The sequence below is a fragment of the Apostichopus japonicus genome, chromosome 12 (genome assembly GCF_037975245.1).
Source record: "Apostichopus japonicus isolate 1M-3 chromosome 12, ASM3797524v1, whole genome shotgun sequence".
In the NCBI taxonomy this organism is placed as follows: Eukaryota; Metazoa; Echinodermata; class Holothuroidea; order Aspidochirotida; family Stichopodidae; genus Apostichopus; species Apostichopus japonicus.
Genome location: NC_092572.1, coordinates 19,864,517 through 19,882,375, shown reverse-complemented (window position 1 = coordinate 19,882,375; position 17,859 = coordinate 19,864,517). Strand labels below are relative to the sequence as shown.

General features: G+C 36.3%; 1 protein-coding gene across 1 annotated transcript in view; it reads left to right on the top strand.

Moving 5' to 3' along the window:
• Positions 1–4,202: 4,202 nt before the first annotated feature.
• LOC139978054 (uncharacterized) overlaps positions 4,203–17,859 on the top strand; it is a 32,592-nt gene continuing 18,935 nt past the window's right edge. The window contains exons 1-9 of the mRNA XM_071988005.1: positions 4,203–4,229; positions 7,902–7,925; positions 10,647–10,708; positions 11,307–11,330; positions 11,785–11,808; positions 13,026–13,049; positions 14,265–14,288; positions 17,027–17,077; positions 17,675–17,698. Coding sequence (XP_071844106.1) covers positions 13,035–13,049; positions 14,265–14,288; positions 17,027–17,077; positions 17,675–17,698 — 114 coding nt within the window. The 5' untranslated portion in view covers positions 4,203–4,229; positions 7,902–7,925; positions 10,647–10,708; ... (1 more) ...; positions 11,785–11,808; positions 13,026–13,034. The remainder of the gene's footprint in view (positions 4,230–7,901; positions 7,926–10,646; positions 10,709–11,306; positions 11,331–11,784; positions 11,809–13,025; positions 13,050–14,264; positions 14,289–17,026; positions 17,078–17,674; positions 17,699–17,859) is intronic.

The following is a 17,859-nucleotide window of genomic DNA, read 5'->3' as shown; positions in this document are numbered from 1 at the left end:
TCATTATCATTTTATTCCATTCCATATGTGACAGGCTGTCATAGACAGTGATTTTCCGAACAATACTTGTAGGCCATCCGTTTTGGTTGATAACCTCAATCAAGTGTGACATTTTCCAATTAGAGATATAAGAGTGGGGTAAGATTTAATCTGTCTTCACTTTAGCCGTACACGGCTCAGATAGGATATAATATTGTCCGTTTGAGGATAACTGAGCTGTAGTTGAATCAGATTACTTCATTTCGTGATATTTGAGCGATTCAACTTATATCGTGGTGAATACGCTTGCTGATCAAAATCGAACTACTGTACGGGTGGCTGTTGCTATACCTAATTTCACTAGAACACACACAGGTCACCCTAGACTATGATTGATTGTCACACAGTGTTTATATGGCTGATCACGCAAACACTATTCACTTTCGTTCGGTGTATATTCTTTGCTAACACGCTCCTTCGTTACCATCTTTACCAACTTTTGCATAGCGAAAGAACTATGTCTGATAAACTTTGAACTTAAATGAACCACCACTGCAGGATATCCGATATTTATGTTTGTGTCTCATAGCGTGCATACCATAGCGCTTGTACGTCTGTATCTTATGCAGTATGTGTCGTACCGTACAATCAGTTTTAATACGTACGAATGTACACTATTGTTAACACAGCATACAGTGACTGTGCCTTAACGTAAGCAATGTGTATCCCTTGTAATACAATTGGATATTACACTGACGATTACTGGTAAAATAAATGTTCCAAACGGAAGGAATTCTTAGTGACAACCGTATTGTTGATACGTTAGGTAAGTGATAAAGGCTAAATTAACTAGACTGCCATTTAGTTGACATGAATTAATGACATCGTATATAATGATTAATAAGTCGGATAAGTATTGTGTAATTATCTATGAATCGATAAATTGGATATTGAACAACGCCCAATGTCGGATATCCATAATGTAATGAACGAAGCAACTAGGTCATATACCATTGAACCATTGCTTTTCTAGTTTATCATGCACAGTTCCAACTATCAAGTTTCGGAACAATATTGGTCCAATATATTAATCCCAGATGAATAATGAACATTTAATTTTTTTTGCCTAACCTCAGTAACTGGTTAAGCGAAAGATTGAATCATCGCAGTCACAATACGAGTATATAGACTTTGATCCAAGTGTAGGGTATTAAAAGTCTGGTGCAATATATCAATCCAGATCGTAGGATATTTAACGTATAGCGAGTTGTGTAACTGTTTCAATGAAACGGTTATATCCATTTAAAACCAACGTTACTCCAATCCCGCCATATCAGCTGTGTCGTGTACTGTAAGTAGTTCTTCGGGCTTTTGTTTGTCCAAAGTTGGTTTATTACATTAAGCATATTGTCCTGGTTGAATGGTATAATAAGCCACATATTGTGAGTTAGACATTCATATTGCCAATGTTGATCCCAACCTTGCGTTCTACCAGAGTATTTTCTAAAAGTGCAACTCCCTAAATTAAATTGCTTGACATGTCAACCGTCCAGTTGTTTTATTTGACGATAACTAACAGCTCTTTGGTAGTCACTTTGGAACCATTGCTGTAATGGATTTAAACGTTTGCTTTTCTTCATCATCAAATAATTACAACAGCCACACAAGTACCCACAAATATGTTGCTGATTTATGTTATTCCGAATGTTTTTGGATACCCGAGTGATAACAAACAAATCTTGGGCCGACAATCATGTGTGCGATTGGTAAGATAAAGAGGAGAAAAAAAGAGTAGGAAAAGGGGGGGGGGGGGGGAAGCGGGGGTAAAAGAGGAGGAAAGAGAGGAACTTTAATTCCCAAACTTTCATGGATATCTATACACGACTAACACGATGGAAACAGACCATCTAAGGCGAAGGGGGGGGGGGGGGGTAACCAATATGCTGCTTTGCGGGTTAAGCAAGATTTTGCTCCTTTTTTACATTAAATTAATCTAACCTAGATGTTTTGTGTTCTTTCTGTGAATACTACCATTTTTTCGCTGCTCGTCATCTTCTCGTCCATGGGATCCATCTGATCATCTCAGTGAGAAGTTCATCATAATGACGTCATTCAGGGTTTTATGACGGGTTTAAGACTAATATTGCCTTCCCTATAAAGCTGATGTATGTATTCATGTTATTAAGTCCGTGATTCTTACAGTATCGAGCCTCTCTCCCTGTATTGACTTTAGTGCGTTTACCTGCCAGGAATAGTTTGCTGCGGTATTTGTGAAGATATATCATTCTAATTTATATATGTTTTGCTTCGCCTTATCACACGTTCCTGAATATCAGAATCTCACATAAATAACTTCTGTGTAAAAGTAAGTTGGCCTGACATTTCGATCTTAGCAGGATCTTCTTCAAAGGCTAAATGACAAGTAACGGTGACAGAAGTGACAAAACACGCACAGAATACAGACAGGTTGATGAGCATGGTGAACACAAAGAGATAGATGTAAGGGGATTAGTAGACAAGGGATGGAGAGAAGAAAGAAAGAAACCTGTAGGGGAAGAGAAGAGGTAGGAGATAGACAGTGGAGCGACAAAGAGAGGATTGAGGGAAGGAGGTAGGAAATAAACTGGAGAAGGACAAAGACAAGAATTTGTAGAGAAAAAGATGGTGGAAGATATCTATGAGAAGAGGAGTGAGGGGAGGGGGACAAGGGAAGAAGGAGGGGGACAAAAGAAAAGTTAGTCATGTCCTTCCTGAAAGTTGAGCCCATGAGGTTGAATGGTGCGCAGGCGTTGTATCGACAGCCTCTCTCTGCTGATTCGTACTAGGTCAGGACGGCTACCTAAGGCCATTCAATTCCCTGTAGAGACATGTCGTTAATGGTATGGCTGGGAAGGTTAAAGTGTTCTCCAACTGGGGTCTCAGTCTTCATGGTGTTGACTGTGGATCTGCGACCATAGAATCGCTTTTTGATGGTGGTTTTGGTTTCGCCAACATATATGGTGCGAAAGCGTTGTATCGACAGCCTCTCTCTGCTGATTCGTACTAGGTCAGGACGGCTACATAAGGCCATTCAATCCCCTGTAGAGACATGTCGTTAATGGTAGGGCTGGGAAGGTTAAAGTGTTCTCCAACTGGGGTCTCAGTCTTCATGGTGTTGACTGTGGATCTGCGACCATAGAATCGCTTCTTGATGGTGGTTTTGGTTTCGCCAACATACTGGCTGCCGCAAACTCTACAACATATCAGATAGATGACATTAGTGGTTGTGCGAGTGATGTGACCCTTAGCCTTGTGTGTAAGTTGCATGCTGTGGCTGGTGATAAAATTGGATTCAGCAAAGTGGTAGCTGCAGATATACATCTCTATGTACGATCACATTTGAATGGGTGTAGGGTAAGAAGTTAGAGGTGGAACAGCAGCACGCACAAGAAGGTCTCGTAGGTTGCATAGTCGTTTGTATTTGATGGTGGCTCGTTGGAGTCTATCCGAAGTGAGGAGAATGTTGTGGTTGTAAGAGGTGATTTGCTGACGAGGAGTAAGATTTGGGTAGAAAGTAACAACCAGGGGGAGCTTGCAATCTCGTCCCTTTTTGTCTTTCAAAGTAGATGATATGAATGGCTTCACGCACCCTTCTGGCACTATGGCCCCTGGCAGTAAGGTGTTTTTCCAAAGCACCTGTATGGCAAATGAAAAGGAATTGTTAGAGCAAATGCGACGAAGACGAATTGCTTGACTGTACGCAATTCCAGACTTGCAGTGACGGGGATGGCAGATGGAAGAATGGAGATACTAGTGTGTGTCTGTGGGCTTGGTGTATAAGTCTGTATAGAGAGAACCTTGCTCCTTGTGAACAGTCACATCGATAAAATTAACCTGTTGGTGAGAGTAATCAGAGGTGAATTAGATGGTGCTTTGCAAAGAATTATTGCGGTTGATGAAGGTGTGCAGGCTAACCTCATCACTGGTCCAAACGAAGAAGATGTCATCAATGTAGCGCCATCAGATAAGAGGACGGCAGGAGCTGTACTGAGCATGCATTCTTCAAGGCTAGACATAAATAGGCAAGCTAAGGAAGGAGCCATCCTGGTACCCATGGCAGTCCCATGTATTTGAAGGTAATGCTTGTCCATGAACGTGAAGTTGTTTTGGGTGAGAACCTGTTGCATTAGAAATTTTATGTCAGATGTCAGAAATAATTTTTCTCTTCCTTCCAGACTTGTGACGTACGGAGCAATCTACCAGGAGAAATGGTAAGAGAGACAGAGATTCATGTTCCTGTTAATTAGTAACGGTCATTTATGGACAGGGAAGGCGTTGTTAGTATGTAACAAAGAAATAACAGTATTAGACTTTGATTCTCATCGGGGAGGAAAGATTTATAACTGATGTGTAAAGAACAGGAAACGAAGATAAACCAGTGACAAATTTATATCTCAATATGATGATAGCACTGTTCTCACTGCCAAGTTTAGTTGCGGCTTTAATTTATTCCTTCCACACACAGTCAAAGAAAAGCTTAACAAAGAAACTGATAGACTTTTAATACTACAAGATTGAGTCCGATGATGGGGTGTGTTAGAAGACTCACACAATTTTCGAATATATCTTTAAAAGAATCATCTGTCAACCCCCACCTCCGCCCTCCAGCAGGTGCTTACTGATTATTTTATTTCACTCTGCTGATGTGCAGATTTTATTCCGTTACTAGTTCAAAAAGTATCGAAGAAGCTTTTTTTTAATGTTAAGTAAATGCTTAGTTGTATTCGCAAAATCAATTTACACAGGTAATTGACTGTGGAAGGAAATGAAGAAAAAAACACATTTTAAAAGTCTCTTGTATTGTTGCATAAGAAAAGTAATGTATTAACACCACTCAATGCCATATAACGACTCAACAGTGTTACCGTAGTGTAACAATTTGCTTTACATACAAAGGGCTAACACTATAAATGTGTACTTAAATCTCTCATATCTTTACTGTGCGGCGGAGGGGGGGGGGGTAAGCAATATGCTGCTTTGTGGGGTAATATAAATGTATCGCTTTTTTACGCTAAATTGATCCAGCAACGACGTTCTGTGTTCTATCTTTGAATACTTGCTTATTTTCCCTACTCGTCATCCTCTCGTCCATGATATCCATCTGATCATCTCAGTGAGAAGTTCATCATTATGACGTCATACAGTTTGTTTTATGAATGGCTTAAGACTGTACTGTCTTCCCTGTCAAGCTGATGTATGTATTCATGTTATTAAGTAAGTGAATCTTACAGTGACGAGTCTGTCTCCTATATTGACTTAAGTGTGCTGAATACAGATGTGCGTTTACCCGCCAGTAATAGTATACTGCGATATTTGTGAAGGTACATCATTCTAATTTATTATTTTGCTCCGCCTTATTATTTGTTTTTGAAACACGATTTCAACATCTCATGAAAATAACCTTTCTTTGCCTTTCAGGCCGATTTCTTTTTTGCAGCAATGGTAAGAGAAACAGGGATTCATGTTCCTGTTAATTAGTAACGGTAATTTATGGACGGGGAAGGCGCTACTATGTAAAAAAGAAATAACAGTATTAGACTTTGATTCACATCAGGGAGGGAAGATTTACTACTGATGTGTAAAGAACAGGAAACGAAGATAAACCAGTTACACATTTATATCTCGAAATGATGATAGCACTGTTCTCAATGTCAAGTTAAGGTGCGGCTTAAGTATCTTCCTTCCGCACACAGTCAAAGCAAAGCTAAAAAAACACAGCTAAACAAAAGACACGGATACTACAAGATTTATTCCTATGATGTGGTGTGTTAGAAGACTCACACAATTTTCGAATATATCTTTAAAAAATCATCTGTCAACCCCCACCTCCCCCCTCCCTCTACCACTCCAGCATGTGCTTACTGAATATTTTATTTCACTCTGCTGATGTGCAAATTACAGATCGTAACTAGTTCAAATTAATATCGAAGAAGTTTTGTTTAAATGATAAGTAAATCCTTAGCTGTCTTCGCAAAATCAATTTACACAGGTTATTGACTGTGAAAGGAAATGAAAAAAAAAAACATTTTGAAAGTCTTATGTATTGTTGCATAAGAAAAGTAATGTATTAACATCACTCAATGCCATATAACGATTCAACAGTGCTACCGTAGTGTTAATTTTCTCTGCACACAAAGGGCTAACTCTATAAATGTATACTCAAATCTCCCATGTCTTTACTGTGTGGGGAAGGGGGTAAGCAATATGCTGCTTTGTGGGATAATAAAAATGTTTTCCCTTTTTTAAACTTAATTGATCCAACAACGACGTTCTGTGTTCTATCTTTGAATACTTGATTATTTTCCCTACTCGTCATCTTCTCGTCCATGGTATCCATCTGATCATCTCAGTGAGAAGTTCATCATTATGACGTCACACAATTTGTTATGAATGTCTTAAGACTGTACTGTCTTCCCTGTCAAGCTGATGTATGTATTCATGTTATTAAGTAAGTGAATCTTACAGCGACGAGTCTGTCTCCTATATTGACTTAAGTGTGCTGAATACAGATGTGCGTTTACCCGCCAGTAATAGTATACTGCGATATTTGTGGAGGTATATCATTCTAATTTATTTTTTGCTCCGCCTTATTATTTGTTTTGAAACACAATTTCAACATCTCATGAAAATAACTTTTCTTTTCCTTTCAGGCCGGTTACGTTTCGGGAAAAGTGGTAAGAGAAACAGGGATTCATGTTCCTGTTAATTAGTAACGATAATTTATCAACAGGGAAGGCGCTACTATGTAACAAAGAAATAACAGTATTAGACTTTGATTCTCACCAGGGAGGAAAGATTTACTACTGATGTGTAAAGAACAGGAAACGAAGATAAACCAGTTACACATTTATATCTCGAAATTATGATAGCACTGTTTTCAAAGTAAAGTTGAGGTGCGGCTTAAATATCTTCCTTCCGTACACAGTCAAAGCAAAGCTAAAAAACAGCTTAAAAAAAGAAACGGATACTACAAGATTTATTCCTATGATGTGGTGTGTTAGAAAACTCACACAATTTTCGAATATATCTTTAAAAAAATCATCTGTCAACCCCCACCTCCCATCCACCTCCGCCGCCAGCAGGTGCTTACTGATTGTTTTATTTCACTCTGTTGATGTGCAAATTATACTTCGTTACTAGTTCAAACAGTGTCGAAGAAGTTTTGTTTTAATGTTAAGTAAATCCTTAGTTGTCTTCGCAAAATCAATTTACACAGGTTATTGACTGTGAAAGGAAATGAAAAAAAAAAACACAGTTTAAAAGTCTCTTGTATTGTTGCATAAGAAAAGTAATGTATTAACATCACTCAATGCCATATAACGACTCAACAGTGTTACCGTAGTGTTACAATTTGCTCTACACACAAAGGGCTAACTCTATAAATGTATACTTATATCTCCCATATCTTTACTGTGAGGGGGAGGGGGGTGTAAGCAATATGCTGCTTTGTGGGGTAATAAAAATGTATCCCTTTTTACACTAAACTGATCCAGCAACGACGTTCTGTGTTCTATCTTTGAATACTTGATTTTTTTCCCTACTCGTCATCTTTTCGTCCATGGTATCCATCTGATCATCTCAATGAGAAGTTCATCATTATGACGTCACACAGTTTGTTATGAATGTCTTAAGACTGTACTGTCTTCCCTGTCAAGCTGATGTATGTATTCATGTTATTAAGTAAGTAAATCTTACAGTGACGAGTCTGTCTCCTATATTGACTTCAGTGTGCTGAATACAGATGTGCGTTTACCCGCCAGTAATAGTATACTGCGATATTTGTGAAGGTATATCATTCTAATTTATTTTTTTGCTCCGCCTTATTATTTGTTTTGAAACACAATTTCAACATTTCATGAAAATAACCTTTCTTTTCCTTTCAGTTCCGTTACTTTCGGAGAAATGTGGTAAGAGAAACAGGGATTCATGTTCCTGTTAATTAGTAACGATAATTAATTAACAGGGAAGGCGCTACTATTTAACAAAGAAATAATAGTATTAGACTTTGATTCTCACCAGGGAGGAAAGTTTTATTACTGATATGTAAAGAACAGGAAACGAAGATAAACCAGTTACAAAATTATCTCTCGGAATGATGATAGCAGTTTTCTCAATGTCAAGTTGAGGTGCGGCTTAAGTATCTTCCTTCCGCACACAGTCAAAGCAAAGCTAAAAAACAGCTATACAAAAGAAATGGATACTACAAGATTTAATCCGATGATGTGGTGTGTTAGAAGACTCACACAACTTTCGTATATATCTTTAAAAAAATCACTTGTCAACCGCCTCCCACCCGCCCCCCCCCCCTCCAGCAGGTGCTTACTGATTATTTTATTTCACTCTGCTGTTGTGCAGATTATAATTCGTTATTAGTTCAAAAAGTATCGAAAAAGCTTTGTTTTAATGTTAAGTAAATCCTTAATTGTCTTCGCAAAATCAATTTTCACAGGTTATTGACTGTGAAAGGAAATGAAAAGAAAACATTTTAAAGTTCTCTTGTATTGGTGCTTACTGATTATTTTTTTTCACTCTGCTAATGTGCAAATTATGATGCGTTGCTAGTTCAAAAAGTATCAAAGAAGCTAGTTTAAACTATTATTGAGCGATATGCTTCCCAAACTTGTGCCAGTTCAAAGCCTCAAGTAACATTTCGAGAAAGTTTACGCTGGTTCTTATCTCCATTAATTGATTAAATATTTAGCACAACTTGTTACTGTTAATTTTTTAGGGTGGTTTGTAGTCGTTTTTTTTCAATATGAAGGCCAATTTCTGAATATTGTACCAACCCTTTCTCATGTTAGTCAAAATGAGCTAGCAAGGAATTAGAATTACACTTTATTTTTTTCGACATGAAATTTTATTTTGGAATATTCAATGATAACATTAAGTGTTATCATGTCGTTGCCTAAACTAATGTACAAAAATATGACACCTATAACACCAACTGAGGAGGTTCCATTCTGCTTTTTATTTTATATTTTAGTTTGCCCTTTTAAATTGTATGTAGTGAAAACCTGACTGATCCAGCTAACAAATAACGTTCTTATTGGCATTAAGCATCGAGTAATTTCAACGTTTGTCCAGAATGGACATAAGTGTTGTTTTCAAGGCACGTTTTATCTGCCATCCTAGGGCCCATTTAAATTACGATCAAATACGACGGTAGCTTACACATGCAGCAAGGACGAAATAATGCTACATAAAGCATTGTATATAAGAAATTGTAATAATGGAAATTGTGTGTATACTCATCATGCAGGCGACAGATGAGTTGACTTGACTTGTAGTTCCATTGTATTAATGCGGTGGGAGGGATGATTTGTCCGACTTAATTGTTTAAAACTACAATATGTTACCCAAAGTTGGATGAAGATGTTAATTTATCCCACCCCATCCCTCAACATTGACGTCTTTGTTCCACCAAATTTCTTCCTCTTAATTTTGCAAGTCACTCATGGTTCAATATATTTGTAATAAATCTCGATATATTTCGTCTGTAGACACATCTTGGCTAAACTGTAAGACGAAGCCATGGAAATGCAGGAACAATATTAATCAATTAATTACATCTATAGCTATTTTCATGTTAATGGATTAAGGAAGCAAATTGCCTTTGGATGTCGAAAATTAAACCGTCAACAAATAAAAGTTTTAAAATATTTTCATAAACAGCGGCCAGTTTCACCCTTCTACGTTCGGATTGCCCCAGTTTCGTTTTGAATTAGTAACCGCTATACAGAGAAACTAACAATATAAGTATGTAATTCGTGTTTCATGAGACATTCATTCAGTTCTTTCACAATAGAGAAATCATAATAAAAATACACACACATCTCACAGTTTTTCTTTATTTCTGCTACTCATGTGGAAAACGGTTGATTCATGTCCACTCAAAGCAAAACAGCGAAAAATGAGCAACTAAAAACAATATCTGTCACATAAATTTTAACACGTGACAGATATTCCTGCTTTTAGTGCGTATTTTCTACAATGTGCGACAGTATCAACATCTAAATATCTCGATATTCGCAAAACTACGTCAACCTTCCAATTTATTAATCTCCCTTTACCCCATTTTCGAAACCACGCTTATGAAAAATTTGGAATCTCCGTCCTTCTCCGATTCATATATATAACATACACATCAACATAATATTCAATTTTGTTTGGGGGGGGGGGGGGTAGACGCTGCCACTAGCCTGCTAGCTGACTTAACCTTTCTGGTCAAAAAGTTTATTGTCAACCGGAAGTAACCGTTGATGTAATAACCTCTTTTATTTAAATTCATTTGCTGCAGCAACTATAGTAACTACCATGACTTGTCACATTATAAGAACATTAACAAAAAAGATGCCCTTTTTATAATTTAACTTCCCATCAATTTGAGATTTCTTAAACGTGCGTAAAATACGCTTGACATCATTGAAGAAGTTAGCGCATGTATGCGACCTTACTCGTTTGATTCTTTGTATTTGGAGGAACAGAAATTCGCAATACATGTTTTTTTTCTTTCGTGCAATTGTTTGTAACCGTTAAATGTTGGAAGTGTGTTATAAATGGTTTTTTAATGATCCTCCAAATTAATATTTTAGTTTCAAAAGTTTCTGTGTTTTTTACTTTTTTTTTCGATGACGCGGAGGACTGTCTGAAGGGGGAAAAGACACAGAGAGAAACTGCCAAAGAAAAACAGGTATAATCTTGGGTTTAAACCGTAAGCATCTTAAAAAAGATTAGAAATAAAAATCTATGAAGGTCTTATTATACTTCATGAAATTGTTCAATGTTGACAGATCTACACTAGTCTACTTAATATTCCCCTGATGTTTGTTATTTTATGTGTTTATCTGGCAACTGTTTTTCCAAACGTTCATGGATATCTTTACATGACCAACAACGATGTTCTGTGTTATATCTTTGAATACTTCCCTCTTTTCCCTACTCGTCATCTACTTGTCCATGATATCTATCTCATCATCTCAGTGAGAAGTTCATCATTATGACGTCACACAGTTTGTTATGAATGGCTTAAGACTGTACTGTCTTCCCTGTAAAGCTGATGTATGTATTCATGTTATTAAGTCTGTGAATCTTACAGTGACGACTTCGTCTCCTATATTGACTTAAGTGTGCTCATTGCAGATGTTCGTATACCCGCCAGGATTAGTTTACTGCGATATTTGTGAAGATATATCATTCTAATTTATGTTTTTTTTTTTGGCTCCGCCTTATTATATGTTTTTGAAACACAATTGCAACATCTCATGAAAAAAACCTTTCTCTTCTTTCAGATCGATTACAATGAGGGAGAAAAGGTAAGAGAAACAGGGATTCATGTTCCTGTTAATTAGTAACAGTAACTTATTACAGGGAAGACGTTACTATGTAACAAAGAAATAGCAGTATTCAGATTTGATTCTCATCAGGGAGGAAAGAGAGATGTATGTATTCATGTTATTAAGTCTGTGAATCTTTCAGTGACGTCACACACTTTGTTATGAATGGCGTAAGACTTTACTGTCTTCCCTGTAAAGCTGATGTAATGTATTCATGTTATTAAATCTGTGAATCTTACAGTGACGACTTCGTCTCCTATATTGACTGAAGTGTGCTCATTGCAGATGTTCGTATACCCGCCAGGATTAGTTTACTGCGATATTTGTGAAGATATATCATTCTTATTTATTATTTTTTTGGCTCCTCCTTATTATATGTTTTTGCAACAAAATTTCAACATCTCATAAAAAAAAAACCTTTCTCTTCTTTCAGATCGATAACAATCAGGGAGAAAAGGTAAGAGAAACAGGGAATCATGTTCCTGTTAATTAGTAACAGTAATTTACTAACATGGAAGGCGTTGTTACTATGTAACAAAGAAATAAGAGTTTAAGACTTTGATTCTCATCAGGGAGGAAAGATTTATAACTGATGTGTAAAGAACAGGAACGAAGATAACCCAGTTACACATTAATATCTCGAAATTATGATAGCACTGTTCTCCTGTCAAGTTTAGGTGCGGCCTTATTATCTTCCTTCCGTACACAGTCAAAGCAAAGCTAAAAAAACAGCTTAAAAAAGAAACGGATACTACAAGATTTTTTCCGATGATGTGGTGTGTTAGAAAACTCACACAATTTTCGAATATATCTTTAAAAGAATCATCTGTCAACCCCCACCTCCCCTCCCCCCCTCCGCCCCCAGCATGTACTTACTGATTGTTTTATTTCACTCTGTTGATGTGCAAATTATACTTCGTTACTAGTTCAAACAGTGTCGAAGAAGTTTTGTTTTAATGTTAAGTAAATCCTTAGTTGTCTTCGCAAAATCAATTTACACAGGTTATTGACTGTGAAAGGAAATGAAAAAAAAAAACACAGTTTAAAAGTCTCTTGTATTGTTGCATAAGAAAAGTAATGTATTAACATCACTCAATGCCATATAACGACTCCACAGTGTTACCGTAGTGTTACAATTTGCTCTACACACAAAGGGCTAACTCTATAAATGTATACTTAAATCTCCCACATCTTTACTGTGCGGGAGAGAAGGGGGGGGGGTAAGCAATATGCTGCTTTGTGGGTTCATAAAAATATATCACTTTTTTACACTAAATTGATCCAGCAACGACGTTCTGTGTTCTATCTTTGAATAATTGCTTATTTTCCCTAATCGTCATCTTTTCGTCGATGGTATCCATCTGATCATCTCAGTGAGAAGTTCATCATTATGACGTCACACAGTTTGTTATGAATGGCTTAAGACTGTACTGCCTTCCCTGTCAAGCTGATGTATGTATTCATGTTATTAAGTCTGTGAATCTTACAGTGACGAGTCTGTCTCCTATATTGACTTAAGTGTGCTGAATACAGATGTGCGTTTACCCGCCAGTAATAGTATACTGCGATATTTGTGAGGGTATAATATTCACATTTATATTTTTGCTCCGCCTTATAATAAATTTTTGAAACATGATTTCAAAATCTCATGAAAATAAAACTTTTCCCTTTCAGGCCGGTTCCATGATGGGAGCAATGGTAAGAGAAACAGGGAATCATGTTCCTGTTAATTAGTAACTGTAATTTATTAACAGGGAAGGCGTTACTATGTAACAAAGAAATAACAGTTTTAGACTTTGATTCTCATCAGGGAGGAAAGATTTATTACTGATATGTAAAGAACAGGAACGAAGATAACCCAGTTACACATTAATATCTCGAAATTATGATAGCACTGTTCTCCTGTCAAGTTTAGGTGCGGCCTTATTATCTTCCTTCCGTACACAGTCAAAGCAAAGCTAAAAAAAACAGCTTAAAAAAAGAAACGGATACTACAAGATTTTTTCCGATGATGTGGTGTGTTAGAAAACTCACACAATTTTCGAATATACCTTTAATAGAATCATCTGTCAACCCCCACCTCCCCTCCCCCCTCCGCCCCCAGCATGTACTTACTGATTGTTTTATTTCACTCTGTTGATGTGCAAATTATACTTCGTTACTAGTTCAAACAGTGTCGAAGAAGTTTTGTTTTAATGTTAAGTAAATCCTTAGTTGTCTTCGCAAAATCAATTATACACAGGTTATTGACTGTGAAAGGAAATGAAAAAAAAAACACAGTTTAAAAGTCTCTTGTATTGTTGCATAAGAAAAGTAATGTATTAACATCACTCAATGCCATATAACGACTCAACAGTGTTACCGTAGTGTTACAATTTGCTCTACACACAAAGGGCTAACTCTATAAATGTATACTTAAATCTCCCACATCTTTACTGTGCGGGGAGAGGGGGGGGGGGGTAAGCAATATGCTGCTTTGTGGGTTCATAAAAATGTATCCCTTTTACACACTAAATTGATCAAGCAACGACGTTCTGTGTTCTATCTTTGAATACTTGATTATTTTCCCTAATCGTCATCTTTTCGTCCATGGTATCCATCTGATCATCTCAGTGAGAAGTTCATCATTATGACGTCGCACAGTTTGTTATGAATGGCTTAAGACTGTACTGTCTTCCATGTCAAGCTGATGTATGTATTCATGTTATTAAGTCTGTGAATCTTACAGTGACGAGTCTGTCTCTTATATTGACCTAAGTGTGCTGAATACAGATGTGCGTTTACCCGCCAGTAATAGTATACTGCGATATTTGTAAAGGTATATCATTCACATTTATATTTTTGCTCCGCCTTATAATAAATTTTTGAAACATGATTTCAAAATCTCATGAAAATAAAACTTTTTCCTTTCAGGCCGGTTCCATGATGGGAGCAATGGTAAGAGAAACAGGGAATCATGTTCCTGTTAATTAGTAACTGTAATTTATTAACAGGGAAGGCGTTACTATGTAACAAAGAAATAACAGTTTTAGACTTTGATTCTCACCAGGGAGGAAAGATTTATTACTGATATGTAAAGAACAGGAAACGAATTTAAACCAGTTACAAAATTATCTCTCGGAATGATGATAGCACTGTTCTCAATGTCAAGTTTAGGTGCGGCTTAATCATCTTCCTTCCGTACACAGTCAAAGCAAAGCTAAAAAAACAGCTAAACAAAAGAAACGGATACTACAAGATTTAATCCGATGATGTGGTGTGTTAGAAGACTCACACACCTTTGTTTACATCTTTAAAAAAATCACTTGTCAACCGCCTCCCCCCCCCCCCCCCTCCAGCAGGTGCTTACTGATTATTTTATTTCACTCTGCTGATTTGCAGATTATAATTCGTTATTAGTTCAAAAAGTATCGAAGAAGCTTTGTTTTAATGTTAAGTAAATCCTTAATTGTCTTCGAAAACTCAATTTACACAGGTTATTGACTGTGAAAGGAAATGAACAAAAAAAAACACACAATTTAAAGTTCTCTTGTATTGGTGCCTACTGATTATTTTATTTCACTCTGCTAATGTGCAAATTATGATGCGTTGCTGCTATTGCTAGTTCAAAAAGTATCAAAGAAGCTAGTTTAAAATATTATTGAGCGATATGCTTCCCAAACTTGTGCCAGTTCAAAGCCTCAAGTAACATGTTGAGAGGGTTTACGCTGGTCCTTATCTCCATTAATTGATTATATATTTAGCACAACTTGTTACTGTTAGTTTTTTACTGTGGTTTATAGTCGTTTTTTCAATATGACAAGTTCTGAATATTGTACCAACCCTTTCTATTGTTAGTCAAAATGAGCTAGCAAGGAATTAGAATTACACTTTATTTTTTCGACATGAAATTTTATTTTGGAATATTCAATGATAACATTAATTGTTATCATGTCGTTGCCTAAACTAATGTACAAACATATGACACCTATAACACCAACTGAGGAGGTTCCATTCTGCTTTTTATTTTATATTTTATTTTGCTCTTTTCAATTGTATATAGTGAAAACTTGGCTGATCCAGCTAACAAATAACGTTCTTATTGGCATTAAGCATCGAATAATGTCAACGTTTGTCCAGAATGGACATAAGTGTTGTTTTCAAGGCACGTTTTATCTGCCATCCTAGGGCCCATTTAAATTACGATCAAATACGACGGTAGCTTACACATGCAGCAAGGACGTAATATTGCTACATAAAGCATTGTATATAAGAAATTGTAATAATGGAAGTTGTGTGTATACTCATCATGCAGGCGACAGATGAGTTGACTTGAATTGTAGTTCATTCGTTTTAATGCGATGAGAGAGAGGATTCGTCCTTCTAAATTGTTTAAAACTACAATATGTTACCCAAAGTTGGATAAAGATGTTAATTCATCCCACCCCATCCCTCACCATTGACGTCTTTGTTCCACCAAATTTCATCCTCTTAATTTTGCAAGTCACTCATAGTTCAATATATTTGTAATAAATCTCGATATATTGCGTCCGTAGACACATCTTGGCCAAACTGTTAGACGAAGCCATGGAAATGCAGAAACAATATTAATTAATTAATTACATCTATAGCTATTTTCATGTTAATGGATTAAGGAAGCAAATTGCCTTTGGATGTCGAAAATTAAACCGTCAACAAAATAAAAGTTTTAAAATATTTTCATAAACAGCGGCCAGTTTCACCCTTCTACGTTCGGATTGCCCCAGTTTCGTATTCAATTAGTAACCGCTATACAGAGAAACTAACAATATAAGTATGTAATTCGTGTTTCATGAGACATTCATTCAGTTCTTGCACAATAGAGACATCATAATAAAAATACACACACATCTCACAGTTTTTCTTTATTTCTGCTACTCATGTGGAAAACGTTTGATTCATGTCCACTCAAATCGAAACAACAAAAAATGAGCAACTAAAAACAATATCTGTCACATAAATTTTAACACGTGACAGATATTCCTGCTTTAAGTGCGTATTTTCTACAATGTGCGACAGTATCAACATCTAAATAGCTCGATATTCGCAAAACTACGTCAACCTTCCAATTTTTTAATCTCCCTTTACCCCATTTTCGCTACCACGCTTATGAAAAATTTGGAATCTCCGTCCTTCTCCGATTCATATATATAACATACACATCAACATAATATTCAATTTTTTTTGGGGGGGGGGGGTAGACGCTGCCACTAGCCTGCTAGCTGACTTAACCTTTCTGGTCAAAAATGTTATTGTCAACCGGAAGTAACCGTTGATGTAATAAACTCTTTTATATAAATTCATTTGCTGCAGCAACTATAGTAACTACCATGACTTGTCACATTATAAGAACATTATAAAAAAGAGACCCTTTTTTATAATTTAACTTCCCATCAATTTGAGATTTCTTAAACGTGCGTAAAATACGCTTGACATCATTGAAGAAGTTAGCGCATGTATGCGACTTTACTCGTTTGATTCTTTGTATTTGGAGGAATAGAAATTCGCAATACATGATATTTTTTCTTTCGTGCAAGTGTTTGTAACCGTTAAATGTTGGAAGTGTGTTATAAATGGTTTTTCAATGATCCTCAAAATTAATATTGTAGTTTCAAAAGTTTCTGTGTTTTTTTAAAACTTTTTTTTTTGACGTGGAGGACTGGCTGATGGGGAAAGAGACACAGAGAGAAACTACAAAAGAAAAACAGGTATATTCTTGGGTTTAAACCGTAATCATCTTAAAATAAATTAGAAATAAAAATCTATGAAGGTCTTATTATACTTCATGAAATTGTTCAATGTTGACAGTTCTACACTAGTCTACTTAATATTCCCCTGATGTTTGTTATTTTATGTGTTTATCTGGCAACTGTTTTTCCAAACTTTCATGGATATCTTTACATGACCAACAACGATGTTCTGTGTTCTATCTTTGAATACTTGCTTAGTTTCCCTAATCGTCATCTTTTCGTCCATGGTATCCACATGATCATCTCAGTGAGAAGTTCATCATTATGACGTCACACAGTTTGTTATGAATGGCTTAAGACTGTACTGTCTTCCCTGTAAAGCTGATGTATGTATTCATGTTATTAAGTCTGTGAATCTTACAGTGACGACTTCGTCTCCTATATTGACTTAAGTGTGCTCATTGCAGATGTTCGTATACCCGCCAGGATTAGTTTACTGCGATATTTGTGAAGATATATCATTCTAATTTATGTTTTTTTTTTGGCTCCGCCTTATTATATGTTTTTGAAACACAATTGCAACATCTCATGAAAAAAACCTTTCTCTTCTTTCAGATCGATTACAATGAGGGAGAAAAGGTAAGAGAAACAGGGATTCATGTTCCTGTTAATTAGTAACAGTAACTTATTACAGGGAAGACGTTACTATGTAACAAAGAAATAGCAGTATTCAGATTTGATTCTCATCAGGGAGGAAAGAGAGATGTATGTATTCATGTTATTAAGTCTGTGAATCTTTC